This window comes from Bubalus kerabau, chromosome 19, assembly GCF_029407905.1.
Source record: "Bubalus kerabau isolate K-KA32 ecotype Philippines breed swamp buffalo chromosome 19, PCC_UOA_SB_1v2, whole genome shotgun sequence".
Classification (NCBI taxonomy): domain Eukaryota; kingdom Metazoa; phylum Chordata; class Mammalia; order Artiodactyla; family Bovidae; genus Bubalus; species Bubalus kerabau.
In genome coordinates, this window is record NC_073642.1 from 23,685,614 (window position 1) to 23,708,397 (window position 22,784).

Consider the following 22,784-nt stretch of genomic DNA (forward strand, 5'->3'; position numbering starts at 1 on the left):
GAGAAATCTTTGGTTTCTCTTCTTATAAGGGCACTAATCCCACCACAAGGGTCCCACTTTCAAGATCTCATTTAAACTTTATTATTTCCCAATGGTCCCACCTCCAAATACTATCACATTGGGGGATTATGGCTTCATATATAAATTTGGCGAATACAATTCAGGCCATGGCATTGTAACAGTCACAATGAAAACAAAACTAAACATAACTTAAGAGCTTCCCTTGTGGTTCAGTGGTGAAGAATCTGCCTGCCAATGCAGGAGACACTGGTTCGATCCCTGGGTTGAGAAGATCCCCTGGAGAAGGAAATGGCAACCCACTCCAGTATTCTTGCCTGGAGAATCCCATTAACAGAGGAGCCTGGCAGGCTACAGTCCATGGAGTTGCAGAGTCAGACACAATTTAGCAAAACTAAAGAACACAACAAGAGTCTGTTATGTACCAGCACTGTGTCACACGCTTGTACAGATACTTTCACACTCCTTATTACACAGACGAGGGAATGAGTTTAGTTCATTGATCACCTTAACAGATGGTTAAGTTGTTGTAGAGCTATAATTAGAGCTCAGGCAATCTGACTTCACGTCCCAAATTCCTAGTTCCCTCTCTATACTGCCTCAACCAGGGGGAAAACATTTTGAAATCTAATGAACTGAGTTCAGGAATTTCTTTTAGTTGTCACATTTTTACAGACTCAGTAGAGAAGGGCTCCAAATATTAAAGTGGTCCTTTTGATAACTACTCATAAGAAAGTAGACCAGGGCTTCCATGGTGGCTCAGTGGCAAAGAATTCGCCTGCCAATACAAGAGACATGGGCTTGATCCCTGGTCTGGGAAGATTCCACATGTTGTGGAGCAACCAAGCCTGTGCGGCACAACTACTGAGCCTGTGCTAGAGCCCGGGAACCGCAACTATCAAGCCCCCACGCCTAGAACCCACGCTCCGCAACATGAGAAACCAAGGCAATGGGAACCCCGCACGCCGCAACTAAAGAGTAGCCCCTGCTCGCGGCAACTAGAGAAAAATCCCGCGCATGATGAGGACCCAGCACAGCCAAAAATAAATAAATAAACAAAATTATTTTTAAAAAGAAAATAGATCAGACAGACCAAAAAAAAAAAAAGTTGACATAAAAAGAGCTAAAAGCAAAGGAAAATTCTGGAAAGTGTACAAATACCAGTTTGTACCAAGGACCCATCATTCCTTGGCTCTGGTATGGGTCTGGGAAAGTTTATTGTCAAATACTGCTGCAAATATGTACTTGCATCCTCTCTGCAAAGGAAATTTGAAAAGATGGATTAAAAACTTCAAGGAATGTGTTCTCCTGAACAAATAACTTAAATATGGGTACCTAGCTTAAGGAAGTCAAGATGTACACAGGACTGTATGTACCCAGATAGTCATTATTTCAAAACTAGACTTACATATATTCTGGTTATTAAAAACATGCTATGGTTTTTCCAGTGGTCATGTATGGATGTGAGAGTTGGCCCATAAAGAAGGCTGAGCGCCAAAGAATAGATGCTTTTAAACTGTGGTGCTGGAGAAGACTCTTGAGAGTCCCTTGCACTGCAAGGAGATCAAACCAGTCAATCCTAAAGGAAATCAGTCCTGAATATTCATTGGAAGGACAGATGCTGAAGCTGAAGCTCCAATACTCTGGCCACCTGATTCAAAGAACTGACTCACTAGAAAAGACCTTGATGCTGGGAAAGATTGAAGGCATGAGGAGAAGGGGACAACAGAGGATGAGATGGTTGGATGGCATCACCGACTCGATGGACATGAGTTTGAGCAAGCTCTGGGAGTTGGTGATGGATAGGGAGGCCTGGTGTGCTGCAGTCCATGGGGTCCCAAAGAGTCGGACATGACTGAGCAACTGAACTGAACTGAACTGTTCTAAAGTTCAGAAGATACAGAGATGTCTAAAGAAATTAAAAAAAACAAATAACTTTGGCTATTACCTCTCAGATTTAACCATTGTTATAACTGGGCTCCCCTCTCCCCTTAGTCACATGTATGTTATCTATATTTCTATAACTCAGTGCTTTGTAATTTGCCTTTTTCCCATACTCATCTTGCCTAGTTATTGATGCCAAAATGCAGTCACATCATTTTTAATGAATCCTAGTATTTCTTGCATGAATAAACCAGTTAATTCATGATGGCCTTTTAGTTGTTTTTAATGGTAAGAATTATAAAGCAGTGATATAGAATTGTCTGGTTATATTTGGGAGACTGAAAACATTGATTTATCATCTCACTCTCTTAAGATCTTGTTAAAATAACACCTAAGAAATAAAAAGAGCCATACAGATCTAAACAGAAGAATGGGATAAGAACCATCAGTGAGAAATTAAAAATTATGGGACATAGAAAGTTGATGCAGGAGATACTTGGTAAGGAAAAGCAGAAGGAACTGTAGAGGGTGAGAGACATAGCCAAGGAAGAAGTCAATTCACCCTACAGAACACTGGAAGGATGCAGGACTAGGAAGTATCAGGAACCACTGAGTCCAGAAGGGTGATACAGGGTCAAGAATCCACATATGAAAATAGTGGTCTCTCCCTCCTACCAGCATGCTTTACAGTCAAGTACCTACTTCAAGAGTGAGGGTGTAACAGGAGGAACAATATGTAGAACTTCCCAAGATGTTTATACACATTAAACACTGAAATGTTATTCATTAAATAAATTCGCTGGCTCCATAGAAAATATCCTGCATCCTTCCATTCAGAATATCACCATTCCTGTCCCATCATCTTGGCCCAGTGACAAGTCTTACCCAGTACAGAGAGCTCACATCCACCTCATTCTTAAATATACACAGTCAAGATTCCCCCAGACAGTTGAAGAAGCTTTCAACATAAAGTAAAACAGTTACTTCAGGGAACAGGAGAGAACATGCATCCGTATGTGCACACACACGCACATACACACACACAGTGAGAAAACTGCACACTTAAAATAATAACAGATGCTATGAAAGAGTAACAAAGAACAAAAACTCCTGAAAGTTAAAGCTAGTGCTAAATCAATGGAATGGGAGAAGATATTTGCAAATAGTATATCTCGTAGGGGGTTAATTACAAAGAACTCATATAGCTCACATCAAAAGAAAAATAACACCTTTAAAAAATGGGCAGAGGACCTGAATAGACATTCTTCCAAAGACGACATTCAGATGGCCAACAGATACATGAAAAGATGCTTGACATTACTAATCATCAGGGAAATGCAAATCAAGACCACAAAGAGATCCCACTTCATGCCTGCTATCCAAAAGACAAGATACAAGTGCTGGGGAGGATGTGGAGAAAAGGGAAGCCTCATGCACTCTTGGTGGGAATATAAACTGGTGCAGGCACTATGGAGAACAGTATGGAAGTTCCTAAAAATAGAACTACCATATGATCTAGCAATTCCACCTTCAGGTGTTTACCTGAAGAAAAAGAAAACGCTAATTAGAAAAGATATATATACTCCTATGTTTGTTGCACCATTATTATTGCCCAGGTGAGGTGCGGGAGGTGCAGGCACTTGCCCAAAATCCTACATCCCTAACTTAACATCACTGGCACAGAGGACACCATTTAATGATTCACCCAAGAATGCTCTTCCAGAGTACTGGCAGCATCTGTTGTTAAAATGGGTCTCCTTTCTCTTGTCTCCCTGATGCCCTTACAAAGATGTCCTGAAATGATTGAAAACCCATTACACACGGAGCATCCCGGCGTTTTCTCCTCTATTCGTCATACAGGAAACCTGTTATCATCTCTTCCCATCAAGATGTCGCCCTTGCTCTCACATGAAGCTTACACTGAGACCCAAAAACTGATGAAAATTTACAGATAACGAATGATGGGAGTTTCTACAAAGCTCACGCAGGTAAGGCAGTAGAGATAACACTGTTTTTCTGACCATCTGTAAAACAAGACCTTTGACCTTGATGCTAAGGTTTCTTTCACGACTCTGAAATTCTATGAGTTTCAGCGGAGGAAGAAAGGGCGGTGTATCAGAGGTGCTCAAAACTTACAGCTTAAAGAGAAGGAGACAGGCATGTGAAGAAAGAAAAGCCCAGGGAGCAAGATAAGCATCGTTGGAACTAACCTGGAGCTTCTTCAGCAGGAAATTGAGGTAAGCCCCTAAGAGGACAAGGGCCGCCTGGCTGCGATCTGATTGGCTCTTGAGCTTCCAGGCCTGGAAACTCTGTCTTCCAATTGGCTGTTGTTGAAAGGGCTGACCAGAGCTAACGTGGATGGAGATAATTTTGTTTCCTGTACTCAAGCCTTTTTGTGCTCACCCTAGGGCTTCCTCATTTCAAGGAAGAGACGTCTTTTCCCCCTCCACTGCAAAAGCCCTCGTAGGGCCTCTGACTCCATCCACTCCTGATAACTGAGAACTAGTTGGGCAGCCTAAAGGTAGAGTGTGAAGAGGCCCGCGTGGTCTCTGGCAGGGAAAAAGGGAAAGCAAAGAGATAGTGGACCTGGGTTTTAGGAACCTACTGTCGATGGAAAAAAAAAAAAAAATCAGTAGTCAAACCCAGAAAGAAATGGAAAATTTTATTCCAGCCAGCCTGAAGAGACATTTTTTCAGAAAACTCAATTATATAAGAAAGTACAATTATGTAAGTTTTTGAGACAAAGGGTTATACATCACGTGATGTATCATTTACAGTTTACACAGTCCAAATGTACAATAAAGCAAGCAGTGGGTTATGGGCCAGTGACCCCTTAAAGATTAAGAAGGAATACTCTCTCCTTAGGAGGTCTGGTTAATGTAGATGCACAACAAATACTAAAGGGAAGGGAGAATGCCAAAGTGGGCAAAGAAACGTTTTATATTTAAATTACTCTCATCTGGCCATAAAACATGGATTTTATTTCATCACTACAAAGTCCTTTCCCAGGATACCTGAAATATATAAAGAAGGAATATAATCTTTACCAATGGAAAGTCAAATCCATGACTCCACACAAATTCCCTGGTGACTCATTAGAATAAACTTCCAGCTATATGCTAAACTGTTTGTGTGAAGTAAACTTTGAAGTTATAAACATGGTGTAAGGGGCTGGCTGCACATTTAGACCTCAGTGTCATCAGTCAGTATATGAAATCTTAACAAGGTTATGCAGGAAATGGAGATAAAAGACACACACTGAAGTTCAATGAACTTTGAAGGATATACTTTAGACATAGAAATACAGATGGCATGAGTGGCAGTGTGGAGAGGTCAACTATGGGAGAAGATGGCACAATGAACTCTTGTGGAAATGAAACCTCCCATTTCAAACATACCAAAAGATTGCTTGTTTTCAGTGTGCAGTCGTGTCTGACTCTTTTGCAGCCCCATGAACTGTAGCCCGCCAGGCTCCTCTATCCATGGTATTTCCTGGGCAAGACTACCCGAATGGCTTGCCATTTCCTTCTCCAGTGGATCTTTCCAACCCAAGGATTGAACCCAAGTTTCCTGCATTGGCAGGCAGATTATTTACCACTGAGCCATGTGGGAAGTCCAAGATACTAGATTAAAAAAAAACCTAAAAAAAAAACTAAACATATATTTGAGCCTGAAAGCAGACTTTAAATATGTATATCTAAAGCAGGTTTTTTTCTCTCTCCCTCTGTATCCTGGTTGCTTCTAATATATATATATATATATATATATACACACACACATACACACAAACACACATATATATATAAATATCCTGCCTGCTTCTATTTTATATAAATATATAAAAATACGTATGTATTTGTGTGTGTGTATATACAATGTATATTTTTCCAAACCAAACTTGGATATGCTTGCCTGCACGCTTAGTAAAGCCAACCTATCAATCACACCGGGTTGTGATGAAGGAAAAATGCAGCATTTATCACAGAGAACCAAGCAGTCTGTGCAGGTAGCTAATGCTCAAAAGACCCAAATTCCCTAATGGCGTTCAGGGAACCATTTTTGAAGACAGGGTCGGGAGGTGGGTTGCAGGGTGTACGATCAGTTCGGACATTCTTCTGATTGGTGGATGGTGAGCTAATTGGGAGTTAACATCATCAATCTTCTGGTCTGCGGTCAATGTGCTCCTGGTCAGCAGTTAACTACTTCCACCTGGTGGGGCTTTCAGTGTTTGCAAAACAGCTCAAAGGATTTGGCTCAGAATATTATCTACAGACCTTGAGAAGGAACTAAAGGTCCTTGACTTTGTTTAATGGCTATTATTATTTTGTCTGGCTGAAATGTTTTCTTTTGTTTCTGCATTTTCTCACTTCTCTGATTTTTTTTAACTTGGGGAAGGCCCAGGCGGCTAGAGTTTTTCTAAAAACAAGAGGCAGGTGGAGTACATGGTGGGGAGGGGGTGTCTGTCCTCCTTATGGGGGAAGGCCCATAAGGCCTTATAACAGTGGGGAAGCCGAAACTGAGGCAGGAGCCAGGAAAGGTTAGTCCCTTCCATGAACTAAAGTAATAAAAGCTCTAAAAAAGGGCAGTTTAGCAAATAAAAATACAGGACAGCCATTTCGATTTGAATTTCAGATAACAAATATTTAAGACATACATACTAAATAATTATTCATTGTTTATCTGAAATTCAAATTTAACTGAGCATCCTGTATTGTATCTGGTAACCCTGCCCCAGAATGAAGTGAGGGGGAAAGTCATACATACCTTTTAGGGGAATGATGGTTCCAGGCAGAGACAGTTCCAAGTACAAAGGCACAGAGGTAGGAATACAGTTGGTATATTTGAGAAATAAGGAAGCCAGAAGTGGTGAGAGAAAGGGGGACAGTGGTAGAAGACGGGTTGGAGGGGCAGTCTGGGGCAGAGATCTCACAGGACCTTGCAGCCCATGGTAAGGATATAGGATTTTATTTTAAAGTATGATGAAAAGTCATTGGGCAGTTTTGCACAGGGGAGTGACTGGTGACTCAATAGGAATACTCTGGTTTCTGTGCAGTAGAGAGTGACAAGGGGAGAGAGAGAGAGTCCAGTTAGGATGCTCAGCCAGCAATCCAGGCAAAGATGTTGGAGGCTAGGACTAGGTAGTATTTACTTTGGGGACAAAAAGTGATCAGATTCAGTATATGTATTTTAAAGTAGAACTCATTTGCTGATAGGTTTAATGCAGAATGTGTTTGAAAGAAAGGCATCAAAGATGACTTCAACGTTTCTGACCTGAGTGACGGGGTCAATGCTGGTATCATAAGATGAGGAATACTATAGGAAGAGCAGTTTTGAGGGTGGCAGAAATAAAGAGTTCAATTTTAGACATGTGAAGCTTGAGATATCCATTAAATATCAATTGGAGAAGTGAGGTTAATGTCTGGATGTGGGAGTGGAGAGTTCAGGGGAAAACTGCCAAGACTAAAGAGTTAATTTGAGGCTTATCAAAATAGAGATGATTAAGGTCATCACAAGATTTCACTAGTGGCCCAGTGGCTAAGACTTCACACCCCAATGCAGGGGGCCTGAGTTTGATCCTTGGTCAGGGATCGAGATCCCATATGCCACAACTAGAGATACTGCATGCCACAACTAAGGCCAGGTGCAGTCAAATAAATAAGTTATCACACTGGAGAAAACCAACTAGAGTGTCAGGGTAGAAAGGAAAGAGGGCTGCAACCTCAACTGAGGTATTCAGAGGCACGTTTATGCCTTTAAGATGTCTTCATTAAAAACAAAAGACTAAGAATGAAGGCACTTTAAAAAAATAAAGAATCTTAGATTCGTGTTTAGGGACTCGCCTGGTGAGTTCAGTGGTTAAGAATCTGTCTTCTGGGGCTTCACTGGTGGCTCAGTGGTATAAAGAATCCACCTGCCAATGCAGGAGACACACATTCAGTCCCTGGTTTGGGAAGACTCCACATGCTGCAGAGCAGCTGAGCCCGTGTGTCACAACTACTGAGCCTGTTCTCTACAGCCTAGGAGGCGCAACCACTGAGCCCCTGTGGCCTCCAGCCGGTGCTCCACAACAAGAGAAGCCCCTGCAATGAGAAGCTGGTGCACCTCGAGAACAGCAGTGAAGACTCAGCACAGCCAAAAATAGATAAATACATATAAAAAGAGAATCCTCCTTCCAATGCAAGGGATCAGGGTTTGATCCCTGGTGGGGGAACTAAGATCCCACATGCCTCCGGGCAACTAAGCCTGTGCTGCAACTAAGGCCTGACATAGCCAAAAATAAATAAATTAAAAAAAAAATAGATTTAGATTTAGAAGTTAGACAAGAAGAACAAATAAGAGTAGGAAGAAGAACTATCACAAAAACTAAAACAGAAAAATACTAGAAAAACAAACTCCAAAGGCACTTCCTTGAAGAGTTCAAGAAAATAAATCCCTTGTGAGCCTGATTTAGAAAAAAAGAAAGAAAAAAATATGTAAGGTTAGCAACGAGAAAGGAAACAACCACGTGTGTAGAACAGATTTTTTAAATCATAAGAGAATTCTATGTCTAACGTAATGACAACTAATTTAAAAAACCTTTTGGAAATGGATGACCTCCAAGCAAAGTATAAATTATAATTGACACCAGAAAAAGTAGAAAAGATGAGTAATTCAATTATCACAGAAGAGAGTAGACACTTTATTTAAAATTCACATATAACAATGCTTCATACAATATAGTTTCACAATCAAGTTCTCTGTTTAGTCTTAAGAGAGCAGATAATTCTAAAGTTACTTCAATTATTTCAGATCATAAAAAAATGAGAAATGCTCCCTATTTTAAGGGATCTCATATAATTGTAAATACCAACATGTGATTAATATAGTACCATAAAATCCTACATGCCAATCTCACTAATAAGAAATATATCCTAAATAAAATATCAATAAATTGCACATAGGAGTATATCAAAAAATAATATAATTTGGCTAAATAAAGTTATTTGGACAGCCTATGAGTATTTTAATAGGCACAGTATCAAAACCTTTTGTCATAAAATTTTATCTTTAAAACACTGAATTTTTCCAATCCTGGAACATGAAAATCTTCATTTAATTAAACCTTTCATGTCTTTCAATAATATTCATATTACTGTACATCTTTTGTTCACTGTATTCTGATGGATTCTTTTTTTCTATTTTATTACTGACATATAACAAAATTTTAAGTTTTTATATATTGTTAGCCACTTTGCTGAACCATTTAATTAGTTCTAATAGTTTGTCATTTAATTCTCCTTCATTTTTTAGAAAGAAAATCATATCATCTGAAAATATTTTTGCTTCTTCCTTTCCCAATCTTGTCTTTTTCTTGTTTTGCTGCACTGGCTACAAAATCTAACACCATGTTAAACACTAGCAGTGAAAGTGGCTATCTATTTTTTCAATGTCTCTAATGTTTCATCAGTATGCACAATGTTTACTATAGATTTATGGTGCCTTTTATCAGCTTGCTATTTATCCATTCCCATTTTGCTGAAAGTGTTTTAAGTAGATACTCAATTATTTCAGAAAACATTTTTATCAGTTGAGGTGATCATATAGTTTTTTAAAACCTCTAAACTATATAAATGATTTATAGCAACAGATTTTCTAATATTAAATCATTGCATAAATGCTTTCTTGTTCCAAATGGAGTATGGGATTAATTTGCAAATATTTTACTTTAGAAGACTGTATCTATGTGAGTTTGGTCTCTAGTGTTTTTTGTTGTTGTTTGTGTGCTATCAGGGGGATACTAACAATATAAAACAAGGATGAACTACAATGAAGTATCACCTCACACAGATGAGAATGGCCATCGACAAAAAGTATGCTGGAGAAGGTATGGAGAAAAGGGAACCCTCCTATGCTGTTGGTGGGAATGTAAATTTGGTGTAACCACTATGGAGAATAGTCTGGAGGTTCCTTAAAAAACCTCAGAGTTACCATATGATCCAAAAATTCCACTCCTGGACATATACTCAGAAAAGACAAAACTCCAATTCTAAAAGATCCCTGTACCCCACTGTTCACAGCAGCACGGTTTATAATAGTCAAGACACAGAAGCAATGTAAATGCCCGTTGGCAGACGATGGAGAAAGAAGATAATATTCCATATATGCAATGCAATATTACTCAGCCATAAAAAGAATGAAATAACGCCATTTGCAGCAACATGGATAGACCCAGAGATTAAGTGAAGTCAGTCAGACAGAGAAAGGCAAATAGCATATGATATCCTTTATATGTGGAATCTAAAAAAATGATACAAAACATTTTTTATTTATAAAACAAAAATAGACACAGGCATAGAAAGCATTTTTTTATTTACAAAATAAAAATAGACACAGACATGTAAAACAAACTTATGGTTACCAAAGGGGAAGAGGGGGGATAAATTACGACTATGGGATTAATACATACACGTTACCATACATAAAGGAGGTAAACAACAAGGGAACACATAGGGAACTAAAGTACAGGGGACTACATTCAGTGTCTTGTAACAACCTATAATGGAGAAGAATCGGAAAGAGAATATATATGAATCACTTTTCTGTACACCTGAAACACAACACTATAAATCAGCTATACTTCAATTTAAAAAAATAGTAAGTTGAACAACTCTCCTCCCCACCTCATATCACAGCACAATTTCCATGACAAAAAAATCAACAAGTGAAAATCACATGGCCTGAAAGCAGCATTCCAGAAATAAAGGACAGCATGAGCAGGGACACCAGGAAGAAAAAGCACAGGGTATCAGAGGATGGGATTAATACTCCTTAAATTGGATAAGTAACACAACAGAAGTTTGGCTCAAGTTACTAATTAATCTTCAAAGCACAACCCCCACATCCTGAAACATTTCGATTTATTCTTTTAACATACAGAGCAGACTCCAAACTCTTCAGCCTGCATTCAAGATCCCTCCTGCTTTAACCTAACTTCTTTTTACATTTCAACCAGTGCTGGTTAGTGCTGTCTGTTTGCCAAGCACGCTGTGATGGTCTACGAATGACACATCCAAATTCTACCCACCCCTCATTCTGTGTGTGTGTGTGTGTGTCTGTGTCTCTGTGTGTGTGTGTGCTAAGTCATTTCGTTTGTGTCTGACTCTTTGTGACCTTATGGTCTATAGTCCACCGGGCTCCTTTGTCCATGAGGTTTTCCAGGCAAGAATACTGGAGTGGTTGTCATGTCCTCCTCCAGGCGATCTTCTGACCCAGGGAGGAAACCCTGTGTCTCTTCCATCTCCTGCACTGGCAGGTGTGTTCTTGACCATTAGCGCCACCTGGGAAGCCCCAGTGTCCACAAAAACTTCTCAAATCCAACTAAAATATGCTTGAGTTCACTTGTACTACAGCTGTTGATTGTATTTGGCTTGCCTACTTCTTAGGCTCTTTGACAGCTATTCTGGGTTGGATAGTGTCAAATCCTCTCCCCCACTCCCATTCATGTCCTTCCTGGACCTTAGAATGAGACTTTATCTGGAATCAGTGCCATTGCAGATGTAATAAGTTAAACTCAGGTCATACTGGAATAGGCTGGGCCCTACATCCCATTTTTTAAGAGAAGAAACATAAGGAGAACAGAGTTAAGTGACTGGAGTAAGAAGTAGCTATAAGCATTGAACATCAAGGACTATTGGACAGCACCAGAAACTGGAGAAGGGAATGGCAAACCACTTCAGTATTCTTGCCTTGAGAATCCCATGAACAGTAAGAAAAGACAGAAAGATATGACACTGAAAGATGAACTCCCCAGGTTGGTAGGTGCCCAATATGCTACTGGAGAAGAGTGGAGAAATAGATCCAGAAAGAATGAAGAGATGGAGACAAAGCAAAAACAACGCCCTGTTGTACCTGTGACTGGTGAAGGAAGTCCGATGCTGTAAAGAACAATATTGCATAGGAACCTGGAATGTTAGGTCCATGAATCAAGGTAAATTGGAAGTGCTCAAACAGGAGATGGCAAGGGTGAACATCGACATTTTAGGAATCAGTTAACTAAAATAGACTAGAATGGACGAATTTAATTCAGATTACCATTGTATCTACTACTGTGGGCAACAATCCCTTAGAAGAAATGGAGTAGACTTCACATTCAACAAAGGAGTTCAAAATGCATTACTTGGGTTCAATCTCAGTAACAACAGAATGATCTCTGTTCGTTCTAAGGTAAACAATTCAGTATCACAGTAATCCAAGTCTATGCCCCAACTGCTAATGCCAAAGAAGTTGAAGTTGAACAGTTCTATAAAGACCTACAAGACCTTCTAGAACTAACGCCAAAAAAGATGTCCTTTTCATCATAGGGGACTGATATGCAAAAGCAGGAAGTCAAGAGATACCTGGAATTACAGGCAACTTTGGCCTTGGAGTAAAAGTGAAGCAGGGCAAAGGCCTGGTCATGGCAAACGCCCTCTTCCAACAACACGAGATGACTCTACAAATGGACATCACCAAATAAATGGTCAATACCAAAATCAGATTGATTATATTCTTTGCAGCCAAAGATGGAGAAACTCTATACAGTCAGCAAAAACAAGACCAGGAACTGACTGTGGCTATGATCGTGAACTCCTTATTGCCAAATTCAGACTTAAATTGAAGAAAGTAGTGAAAACCACTAGACCATTCAGGTATGACCTAAATCAAATCCCTTACGATTATACAGTGGAAGTGAGAAATAGATTCAAGGGATTAGATCTGGTAGACAGAGTGCCTGAAGAACTATGGGTGGAGGTTTGTGATATTATACAGGAGGCAGTGATCAAAACCATTCCCATGAAAAAGAAATGCAAAAAGGCAAAATGGTTGTCTGAGGAGGCCTTACAAATAACTGAGAAAAGAAGAGAAGCAAAAGGCAAGGAAAAAAGGAAAGATATATCCATATGAATACAGAGTTCCAAAGAATAGCAAGGAGAGATTAAAAAAAAAAAAAAAAGCCTTCCTCAGGGATCAATGCAAAGAAATAGAGGGAAACAAAGAACGGGAAAGACTAGAGATCTCTTCAAGAAAATTAGAGATACCAAGGGAACATTTCATGCAAAGATGGCCACAATACAGGACAGCAATGGTATGGACCTAACAGAAGCAGAAAATATTAAGAAGAGGTGACAAGAATACACAGAAGAACTATACAAAAAAGATCTTCATGACCCAGAGTGATAGTGTGATCACTCACCTAGAGCCAGACATCCTGGAACATGAAGTCAAGTGGGCCTTAGGAAGCATCAGTTCGAACAAAGCTAGCAGAGGTGATGGAATTCCAGCTGAGCTATTTCAAATCCTAAAAGATGCTGTGGCTAAAGTACTACACTCAATATGGCAGCAAATTTGGAAAATGCAGCAGTAGCCACAGGACTGAAGAAGGTCAGTTTTCATTCCAATCCCAAAGAAAGGCCATGCCAAAGAATGTTCAAACTACTGCACGATTGTACTCATCTCAGATGCCAGCAAAGTAACGCTCAAAATGCTCTGACCTATGCTTCAACAGTACATGAACCATGAACTTCTACATGTTCAAGCTGGATTTAGAAAAGGCAGAGGAACCAGAGATCAAGTTGCCAACATCCACTGGATCATAGAAAATGCAAGAGAATTCCAAAAAAAATCTACTTCTGCTTTATTGACTATACCAAAGTCTTTGACTGTGTGGATCACAACAAACTGTGGAAAATTCTTCAAGAGATGGGAATACCAGACCACCTTACCTGCCTCCTGAGAAATCTGTATGCAGGTCAAGAAGCAACAGTTAGAACCGTACATGCAACAACGGACTGGTTCCAAATTGGGAAAGGAATACGACAAGGCTGTAAACTGTCACCCTGCTTATTTAACTTACATGCAGAGTACATCATGTGAAATGCCCAGCTGCCTGAAGCACAAGCTGGAATCAAGATTGCTGGGAGAAATATTAATAATCTCAGATATGCAGATGACACCACCCTTTGGGCAGAAAGTGAAGAGGAACTAAAGAGCCTTCTGATTAAGTGAAAAAGGAGAGTGAAAGAGCTGGCTTAAAACTCAACATTCAAAAAACAAAGATCATGGCATTCAGTCCCATCACTTCACAGCAAATAGATGGGTTAACAATGGAAAGAGTGGCGGACTTTATTTTCTTGGGATCCAAAATAAAAGCAGATGGAGACTGCAGCCATGAAATTAAAAGACACTTGCTCCTTGGACAAAAAGGTATGACCAACCTAGATGGTATATTAAAAAGCAGAGACATTACTTTGCCAACAAAGGTCCATCTAGTCAAAGCTATGGTTCTTCCAGTAGTCATGTATGGACATGATAGTTGGACCATAAACAAAGCTGAGCCTTGAAGAATTGATGCTTTTGAACTGTGGTGTTGGAGAAGACTCTTGAAAGTCCCTTGGACTGCAAGGAGATCAAACCAGTCAATCCTAAAGGAAATCAGTCTTGAATATTCATGGGAAGGACTGATGCTGAAGTTCCAATACTTTGGCCACCTGATGCAAAGAACTGACTCACTGGAAAAGACCCTGATGCTGGCAAAGATTGAAGGTGGGAGATGGTTGCATGGCATCACCACCGACTCAATGGACATGAGTTTGAGTAAGCTCAGGGAGTTGGTGATGGACAGGGAGGCCTGGCGTGCTGCAGTCCATGGGGTCGCAAAGAGTCGGACACGACTGAGCGACTGAAGTGAACTGAACCAGAAACTACCAAGAGGCAAGTGGGGAGGGGGTTTACCCAGTGTCTTAGAGCATGATGTTGTTGACACCTTTAGTCTTTCCGGCTTCCAGCCTCCAGAACTGCGAGAAAAGGAGTATGTTTCTTTAAGCCACCCAATATGTGTTACTTCTTTATGACAGCCCTAGGAAACGAAGGCAACAGCAAGAGTGCCATACCCACAGACCACTCCAGTACTACGTAGGCGCTCAATCCCGTCGCTGGTAAAGGAATGAGTTGAGCTTCAGCAGTCCTACTTGCCAAGAATTACCAGGCATTTATGAACTAACTGCTGGGAGATGCACAGCCAACACTCAGCATTACTGAAGCAAGATATGGGACCACACGGAAAACCGAAACACAGTGAGGAACTAAATACAGCATGGGACAGGTGGAGCAAAGCGAGAAACACAAGCAACTGACGGGGTACGTGGGCCTCGATTTCAAGGAGGACCTCTGTTGGAGAAAGGGGTTATTTTCTGAGAAGATGGCGTCTCCAAGTCGCTCTCCCAAGCCCCGCTCAACGGCTCCCAGACTTCTCCCCACGGCCGTGGACCCAGCAACAACAACCCACTGTCCAGTGTTCCTCCGGTCTGTACTACCCAGCAGTGAGCATACCTCTTATAATATCACAAGCTTAATTCTCCGCGCTTGCGCACGGCGCCTCGACGCGACGCACCGCCCCACGCTACCGCGTGGGGAGGGACTTCCTCCTGGCGCCCCGGAAACCGAAAGGAGCTCTTTTCTGCAGGAAGGAGAAGGGAGTTGCCGCCGACATCGGACACCGGAAAGCAGGCTCGTTGTGTTGCGTAAGGTAAGGCTAATCTCTGGCCACTCGGCGGAGCGGATGACTGCAGCGACCTTTTAGGCAGGCTGTCTGTAGCATCGGGCTTCAAGCGATGCTGCAGGGAACCGGAATTAGAGGTGAGGTGTTGGTGTATCTGTCGCCGGGTCAGGCCACCAGCGACCGAGGTCTCATTACTAACTCATTGTCCTCAGCTCTTTCGACCTCGTCTGAAAAACGAGCTTGATAATAGCTCACGGAAAAGTCGTGAGGATAGATACGGAAGGGAGAAATTCACACTCAGAATGAAGTTTAAGAAAAAACTTAAGTAGGTGTAATTTCACGGGGGTGAGATCTGTGTTGCGTAAGCTATGTAACGTGAAAGTCTATACGAACCCTGCCTTTCTGAGTCGATGATTCCTGCCTGGTAGCAGCGCCTGTTGCATTAATTTGAAAAAGTACACTCACGGATGGTCATTTTTAAGCTTCCCGAATTGGCCAGCAGCGTCATCATTTGGTATTAGAGGTGGAACAGGATCGTCTAGGTCATTACCCCTCCTTTCATCTTAGATTAAAGCACAGTCTCTGAGAGGAGACCGACTGAAAGTAACACAGGTTGTTAGTGAGACAAACTAAAAGTGAGATTTCATTTCCAACCCAGAATTCTTCCCTCCACACCGTGCTGTCTCTTTGGATTGCTAAACAAGTCTTTGGGAGAAAAAGTGAGCAGGAATAAAGAGGGAGGTGTTGTACATTTAGGTGCAATATGAATCCATCCAAGGTATACTGGGACAGAAGAAAGGTTGAGGATCCTTGTCCCTGCTCCTGCCTATACACAGAAATTTGAAACCCACTTTCTAATAAAGAGGCTTGTTATTTTGGAAGACAATTTGATGTCTCTCTCTCTTTTTTTCAGGTATATGAGCGCTTTGAAAACAGAACACCGTTGTTTCCGTGATTCGATCATTCAGAAATTATGAAGGCACAGTTCTTGCCTTTGATTGACTTATAGTCAAGTGGAGTAGACATAGGTCATGGTGGCAGTATAGCCACTTAAGTATTCCGAAGGAGGTGAGTGTGTGGCACTTAACTCAGCCTGAGAGAGGGAGAAATTAGGCAGTGCTTCTAAGAAGCGACTTTTATACAGGCCTTTATACAGGTGGACGAGGAACGGGGAGGGTGGGGGGTGGGGGTGGGGTGGGTCATTCCAGATTTCCAGGAATCTGTGGCTGAATTGTAAATTGTACAGAAGACACTGTCAGGTGTTTTACCTAGAGTGTTAGCCTTATTTTTGGCTCATGCTTCTCTTGCTTTCCTTCTCTCACTGCTCCCTCCCCCTTAACTGGATGGGTGTTTGGGAGATGAAAGGAAGTCAGGGTAGAAATCTTTCTGAGTGGCAGAATAATAGGATGGTTTTACCAAGAAGTAATGTATCTACTCAGTAAATCCATTTGTAAAAACTAAGTTCCTGCTTTGTTTAAATGCATAGCTAGGAAACCTCAATTTGTTCGTTGGATTCTTTCCCAGTGAGTGGATTATGTTCTTGTCTCCAGTTCGGTCTTTTTGAATATAAGGACATTTAAGGTGCTTTCAAAGAAAAGATCCCCACATTTAAGTTTAGGAATGAGCACAGGGGAGATAGCAAGATTAGAATCCAAGTTCATACTACAAAAACATTTTTGTTGGCTCTGTCTGGGTGACTGCATATTGTTTTAATCAGCTGCAAGCTGTTAAATTGAATTTGCATAGCTCACATAAATGACAGTTTAATTCCACCAGGATTTGAGTGAGGTGGAAATAGAGCAGAAAAACCTGAATCTGTCAAACTGGGGAAAATGAAGAAAAGGCAATCAATTAGTAAGTTGGGCTTAATGTTTTTTTCTGGGATTGGGGAATTGCAGAAAAGCAGCTCTGTAATAGTAAGACATGAACTGTTCAGTAGCATTTCTAAAATATTTGGGAGCATTTTACTGACTTGGGGCATAGTTGTACCCTGCTCATGGTTAATGCTCCTTGCAGGAGACTTCCTAATTGATAGAAAAGATGCTGACTGGGTGGACTCTTTACAAATCACAAAGTGTCTTGCATCTAGGTTCATTAACCATTGGTTGCTGTGAAGGAAGCATATGTAAGAGTTCAAATCTGTTAAATCTTTTAAGTTATAAAAGTAATAAATGACCATTCCCTCAGTATCTTGACATGCTAGAAGACAGTGTTCTAAAAGTTGGACTTGTCATGTTCTTCTGGAGACTAACAAAATAGAGTCCTTGAAGTCAAGCTGACTCTGCTTTTAGCCTCCTAAATGAAAAGGTAGATAGAACAGGTCTTGTGTGCAAAATGAATTCAAGACCTACTTATCTACCAACAGCAATGATAACAGTTTGCATCATCTTCTGTAGAAAATAGGAGTAGTAAATACAGAGATGAGTGAGGGTGAAGAGAGACTTAGCGAACCTATGAGACTCTTACTCTTTAATTGATAGGAAAGTGATTGGAAATTGGAGAGGTTGGTTAGGAAAGTGGAGGAGAGGACCTTTCCTGTAGTGCAGGCTTCAGAGTGTCCAGGAAGTCTCCAGATGGCTAAACGCCCTTGGTTGGAGACCAGCATAGTGGTGTTTACAGAATGCTGCATCATGGTGAATCGTGCTGGGGGCAGCTGTCAGTGTGTGAGCCGTGTAAGGTTTTCACACGTGCTGGAAGATGGAAAGAGCAGACTGATGACCGAGCACAAGCTTCAGAAATATTTTATTGGATGTGTACAAGTGCTTGCAAACTGTAGTTTGAATCAACAGGAAGTCGGTTATTAAACATAATACTTCTCCAAAGAAAAGGCGATTCAGTTTTACTAGAAACCAGTGTCATTTTATATCCCAAGTCTCTAACCAACTTTGCAATCTCATCTAATAAGGGTGCCTTAGGTCCTGAGTGTTCTAAATCTCTGAATCCCTGTTAGTCTACACCAGGATTCTATGGCGGTTTTACATATTCCCTTTCCCCTTTGTTAAGGTGGGAGGCCAAAGCTTATGTTAATTACTTGCTCAAGAGTTATATGGTGATATAGGTAAAGCTAAGAAAAGAACAGATTTTGATACCTTTTGTCTTAATTGCCCATTATGAAGGATTGTGGCTACAGTGGTCTGATTTTTTTTTTTTTTAATCTTTTTCTGTTTTGTTTTTTAACAGATTTATCAGCAGGTTGCAGGTGAACATGGCCTTGAGGTAAATCCTGCCCCTTGTTGAAATGTAGTTTCAGTAGATAGTTCTTGGCATTTTAAGGAATTAGAATAGTTACAAAAAAAAAAAAAAAGTTTTGTTTTGGTTCTTTTCTAGACTTTTTTTTTCTTGTAGATGATGAGAAACATATTAAAGGTTCTTTATGCTGAGCAATTGTGATGCTTGAAGTTGGTCATCTGCCTTGTTTAAATTAAGTGGATTTTAAATGTCAAAGCTAATTGTAGACCATTTTTCCTTGAGCAAAATAAAATCTTATTAAAACCTTATATGTGCCTAGTTTTTATCCATTTTATCTTATATGTGAAATAAAGCCTGAAAAACCCTGCATTCAAACTTACTTGATCTATGAGGTCCAACTTCCTACTCTGTAGTTTTTTTAGTAGCTGAGAGCATTTTTGAATACACACATACACACACACACACACACATATTGCAATTTGAGCCATCTCTGTGCTACTTCCTTATTTCAGGGTAGGGCAGAGATGTATGTGTGTGTGTAAGGAGCTTTAAGATTGTCAGGTTGAGTTGTGAGTTTAAGAATCTGAGTTCTTATTTATATGAATAGGCAGGGTTTTGAGATAGGAGATAATAGGGGTTCCTTGTGTCAGACTCAGCATGTACTGGGAAGCATGAAAGATTTTTCAGTTAACACAAAACCCTAAGTGATGGGATCCGGGCATATATGTTAAAAGAAGCACCTACAGGACATGATAGTAAATTGTCTCTGAGAACTGGCACCGGAAGCTTGAACTCAAGAACCAAACCAGAGATGCAGCCGAGAGGGCTGGGCGTGGACCTCACAGAACACAGGAGAGCAGCGAGGCAGGAGGCCTGGAAGCTGCTGGCAGGAGACCACCTCTCCCCACGGCGCTCAGCTCTGTACTTGGCGGGCTGATGTTTTCTCCTAAAAGACTTGTGCATCTGCTCTCTGTCATACGTGGTTCTGCATTCTCATGTTTGTCATTAAATCTCTCCTATAAAGACAAGGGCTCCCCAGCTGGTGCTAGTGGTAGAGAACCCGCCTGCCACTGAAGGAGACATGCGGGTTTGATCCCTGGTTGGGAAGATCCCCCAGAGGAGGAAATGGCAACCCACTCCAGTATTCTTGCCTGGAGAATCCCATGGATAGAGGAGCCTGGCGGGCTACAGCCCATGGGGTCACACAGAGTCAGATATGAGTGAAGTGACTTGGCATGCATGCACGCACATAAGTGTTATTTTTCTCTTTGTTCAAAGGGAAACAAGCTCAGGGAGATAGTGTGACTTTTCTAGGGCCTAAAGCAAAGTGGCTATAACATAGCAATCAAACTCGGGTCTTCCAATTTCAGATATGGTTGTCTTTACCTTATAGGTCAGTTCCTAGAATCAGTTACAACTACTGGTGTCTATGTTGACCAGACCTACGAGGGCCCCCTGGCCTCCCACCATGTCCCCAACATGCACACAGTGAAAGCAACATGTGTAGTATTTGTGTGTGACACCAGGAAGCACGGGATGTTGCGTCTTTACCGACCAGGCCACCAAGCCCCAGGTGCCCCTCTTCTGACACACTGCCTCCCCTCCATCTCCTGGTCATAGGTCTTTTGCTGTAGCTTGAACGAGCCCTGCCGTGCCTCACGTGTAGAGCAGTGATAGGCTGAAGAGCAGTGGGTGGATGAAAAAGATGCTCTTTTATTCAACAGATACTCAGCGTGCACGTGTCAGCCCTCAGGGACTGAGTGCTGAACAAGACAGACACTGTCTGGCTTTTGTGGAATCAGGCATTACAAAGGTCACTTCAAAATTAGAGGGCATAAATACCATGAAGGAGAGGAACAGGTTTTTAGAAAGTACTTGATGGGAGAAACCTCACCCTCCAGACTGCCACTGGGAAAACGAGAATGCCGCTGAGAAGAGCATATGGCTTCCCTGGTTCTCTTTGCTGGTGGCCTCTTGCCTTCTCAAGCCAACTAATGAGATGTCACAAGTGCTGGGGCAGCCTGAGCCACTAACATGAATCTTCCCTCCTCTTCCCCCAAGCTCCGCAGGCCTTGGAGACTCAGATACTTTGCATATACACAAATAGACCAATGCAGTTTGACAGCCTTAAAGACTTTTGAGTTTAGTTTGAACCTTCATTTTAGAGCCAGGACTAGAACTGAGTAACCAAGCCTCACAAAGGTGGCAGTGCACAGGATCCAAGTCAGGTGAAATGAATCCAGCACACCAGGCTGCCAGGTAATGAGCCGAAAGTGACGCTGGGTGCACGGTGCTTGAATGCCAAGTTCAGGCAGCTGAGGTGTGAGTGGCTGGGAGAGGGGTTGGCACGGAAGAGAGACAAGCAGAGTGCGCTAATAGAAAGTGACGTGTTTTGGCATCGAAATGCCGTTGTGTATCTTCAGGCAGCCAGGCTTTTCCAGGGAAAAACAGGGATGCACAAACTGGTGAAGCTGACAGCTGAATGTATACAGATGCTGAGAAATGTCCACATTGAAAAATGACAACTTTGCATTTTCATAGTCTAACAGGATACCAATCTTCTTTGGGGGAACCGTTATTCTTATGTCTGGAGTTGTCTTGTTGTGTAGAAATTCATACTTATGCCTGAAGATTAAATGTTGATATAGCAAAACTTCAGAAACTCTGTGGATGGGCTATTTACAGAACATTTCAATTTTCAAATACTCCTATAATTATATTATTTTCCTTCATTAAATGAATATCAACAGGCCATTTCTAAAACTATACATCTCTTTGTCCTAAGAAACTTACGTTTCAAAACTCTGAGCAGCCACAACCTAGAAAACTTAACACACAGTATCATAAACTCATACTGCATCAAAATTTGTATAGAAATCATATGTTTAAAAATGTGGATTTCAAGGTTCAGATGTGAAATCCCCTGAAATAAAAGACATTTGAAACAGGGAACTTCGCGATCTTTCATGCGGTAAACGGGGCCTTTACGTATAATCTGCACATAACTGTGAGGCATCCCGTTCTTAAACTTTCAGGCCAAGCGGGGCACCTGGGGGCTGTCACCACTCGGTACTGTATGCACTGGCACCCTCTCCCGCCAGGGGAGGGTTTCACCACAAAGGGAGGTTGCCTCTCCTGTGTGCTTGGAAGTGGCTGAAGCCAAAGCCCGCCAAGGGAATTGCCTAACGCTGCCCCACTATGGGCACGTGAAGAGCTCTGTGTGCCGGCAGGGGGTCCACACAGTTGGGGTGAACACTTAAGAACATGCTGGAGCAAACCAGCCCATTTCCATCCCAGTTCACCTTATTTTTTCTCAACTGAGCAGTCACCCTCTACTTTCCCTCCCACCATCTATAGAGTCTATGAGTCAAAAAGTGCAAGTCTTCCATTGTGAACACACACACACACACACACACACACCCCAACATCTTTCCAAGGTGGGACTTAGAGTCTGCTCAAGCACTCAGCTTTTTGCCCTTCCTGTCCTACTCTGTCTGTGTTCCCACCCTTCTTTTAGCCTTACCCCTCCCACTCCACACAGATGCCCATTCTTCCTTTATGCCCCTCTTTCTTAACTGAGAGGAGACTGATTTTTAGTCTTACTTCAGGCAGAATATTCAAAAACAGTGTGTGGCTCAGTGCACGGTGTTTCTTGCATTCTCCGAAGTGGGTCTGAGGTCTAGCAGAGTGCATATTAGAGCACATTTTAGTCGCAATGCCTTACAGGAGGAAGGCTGGTCTCACAATTGCTTGGGCATGGCAACATTTAACTAACCATGATCGAGGTTTCACTGTGAAACATTAATAGGTTTCAGCAAGTTGAGGGTCAGAGGCCTCATAGTACACACGATGCTGGGAAAGTGGGGTGATAAAAGGGGAGGTTGCACTCATGGCCTTCTAAGTCTGAAGTGTCTATTGGCCTGGGCCTTGTGGATTTTCCCATTAGAGGACAGAATGCTTTTAGCAGCAGAAGCAAACCAGAATTAATCATAACCATTAAGCTTCTGCCCACTTCTACCAAAAAGGTTGGATTTGGGGCTTCAAGTCAAACTTCATTTAGTAACACTAAAGTTGAACATAAATGTAAAACCAATCACTTAGTGGTGAAGAATGCTGTCTTTGGAGCCAGACTGCCTGGGTTTGAATCCAAGCCCTGAATCCATGTTGGCAGTGGCTC

The 22,784-nt window shown here is 41.6% G+C and overlaps 1 protein-coding gene, 1 long non-coding RNA gene and 1 other non-coding gene across 6 annotated transcripts in view; 2 read left to right on the forward strand and 1 right to left on the reverse strand.

The window, feature by feature from the left end:
- The first annotated feature begins 15,290 nt into the window (after window positions 1-15,290).
- On the forward strand, window positions 15,291-18,913 carry LOC129633674 (uncharacterized). Of its 3 annotated transcripts, none has more exons than XR_008705209.1 (4): window positions 15,291-15,445; window positions 16,332-16,486; window positions 17,181-17,272; window positions 18,599-18,913. It is a non-coding gene; the product is annotated as an uncharacterized LOC129633674 (long non-coding RNA). The 3 variants fall into 3 exon arrangements; XR_008705210.1 differs by having other exon boundaries at window positions 17,195-17,272; XR_008705211.1 differs by lacking the exon at window positions 17,181-17,272.
- On the forward strand, window positions 17,659-17,785 carry LOC129634635 (small Cajal body-specific RNA 15). The gene has a single exon (XR_008705813.1). It is a non-coding gene; the product is annotated as a small Cajal body-specific RNA 15 (non-coding RNA).
- Window positions 18,676-22,784, reverse strand: part of FSD2 (fibronectin type III and SPRY domain containing 2) — a 37,532-nt gene continuing 33,423 nt past the window's right edge. For both annotated transcript variants that reach the window (XM_055555533.1, XM_055555532.1), the window contains one exon: window positions 18,676-21,232. In XM_055555533.1, the coding sequence (XP_055411508.1) occupies window positions 20,980-21,232 (253 nt within the window). In that variant the 3' untranslated portion in view covers window positions 18,676-20,979. The remainder of the gene's footprint in view (window positions 21,233-22,784) is intronic.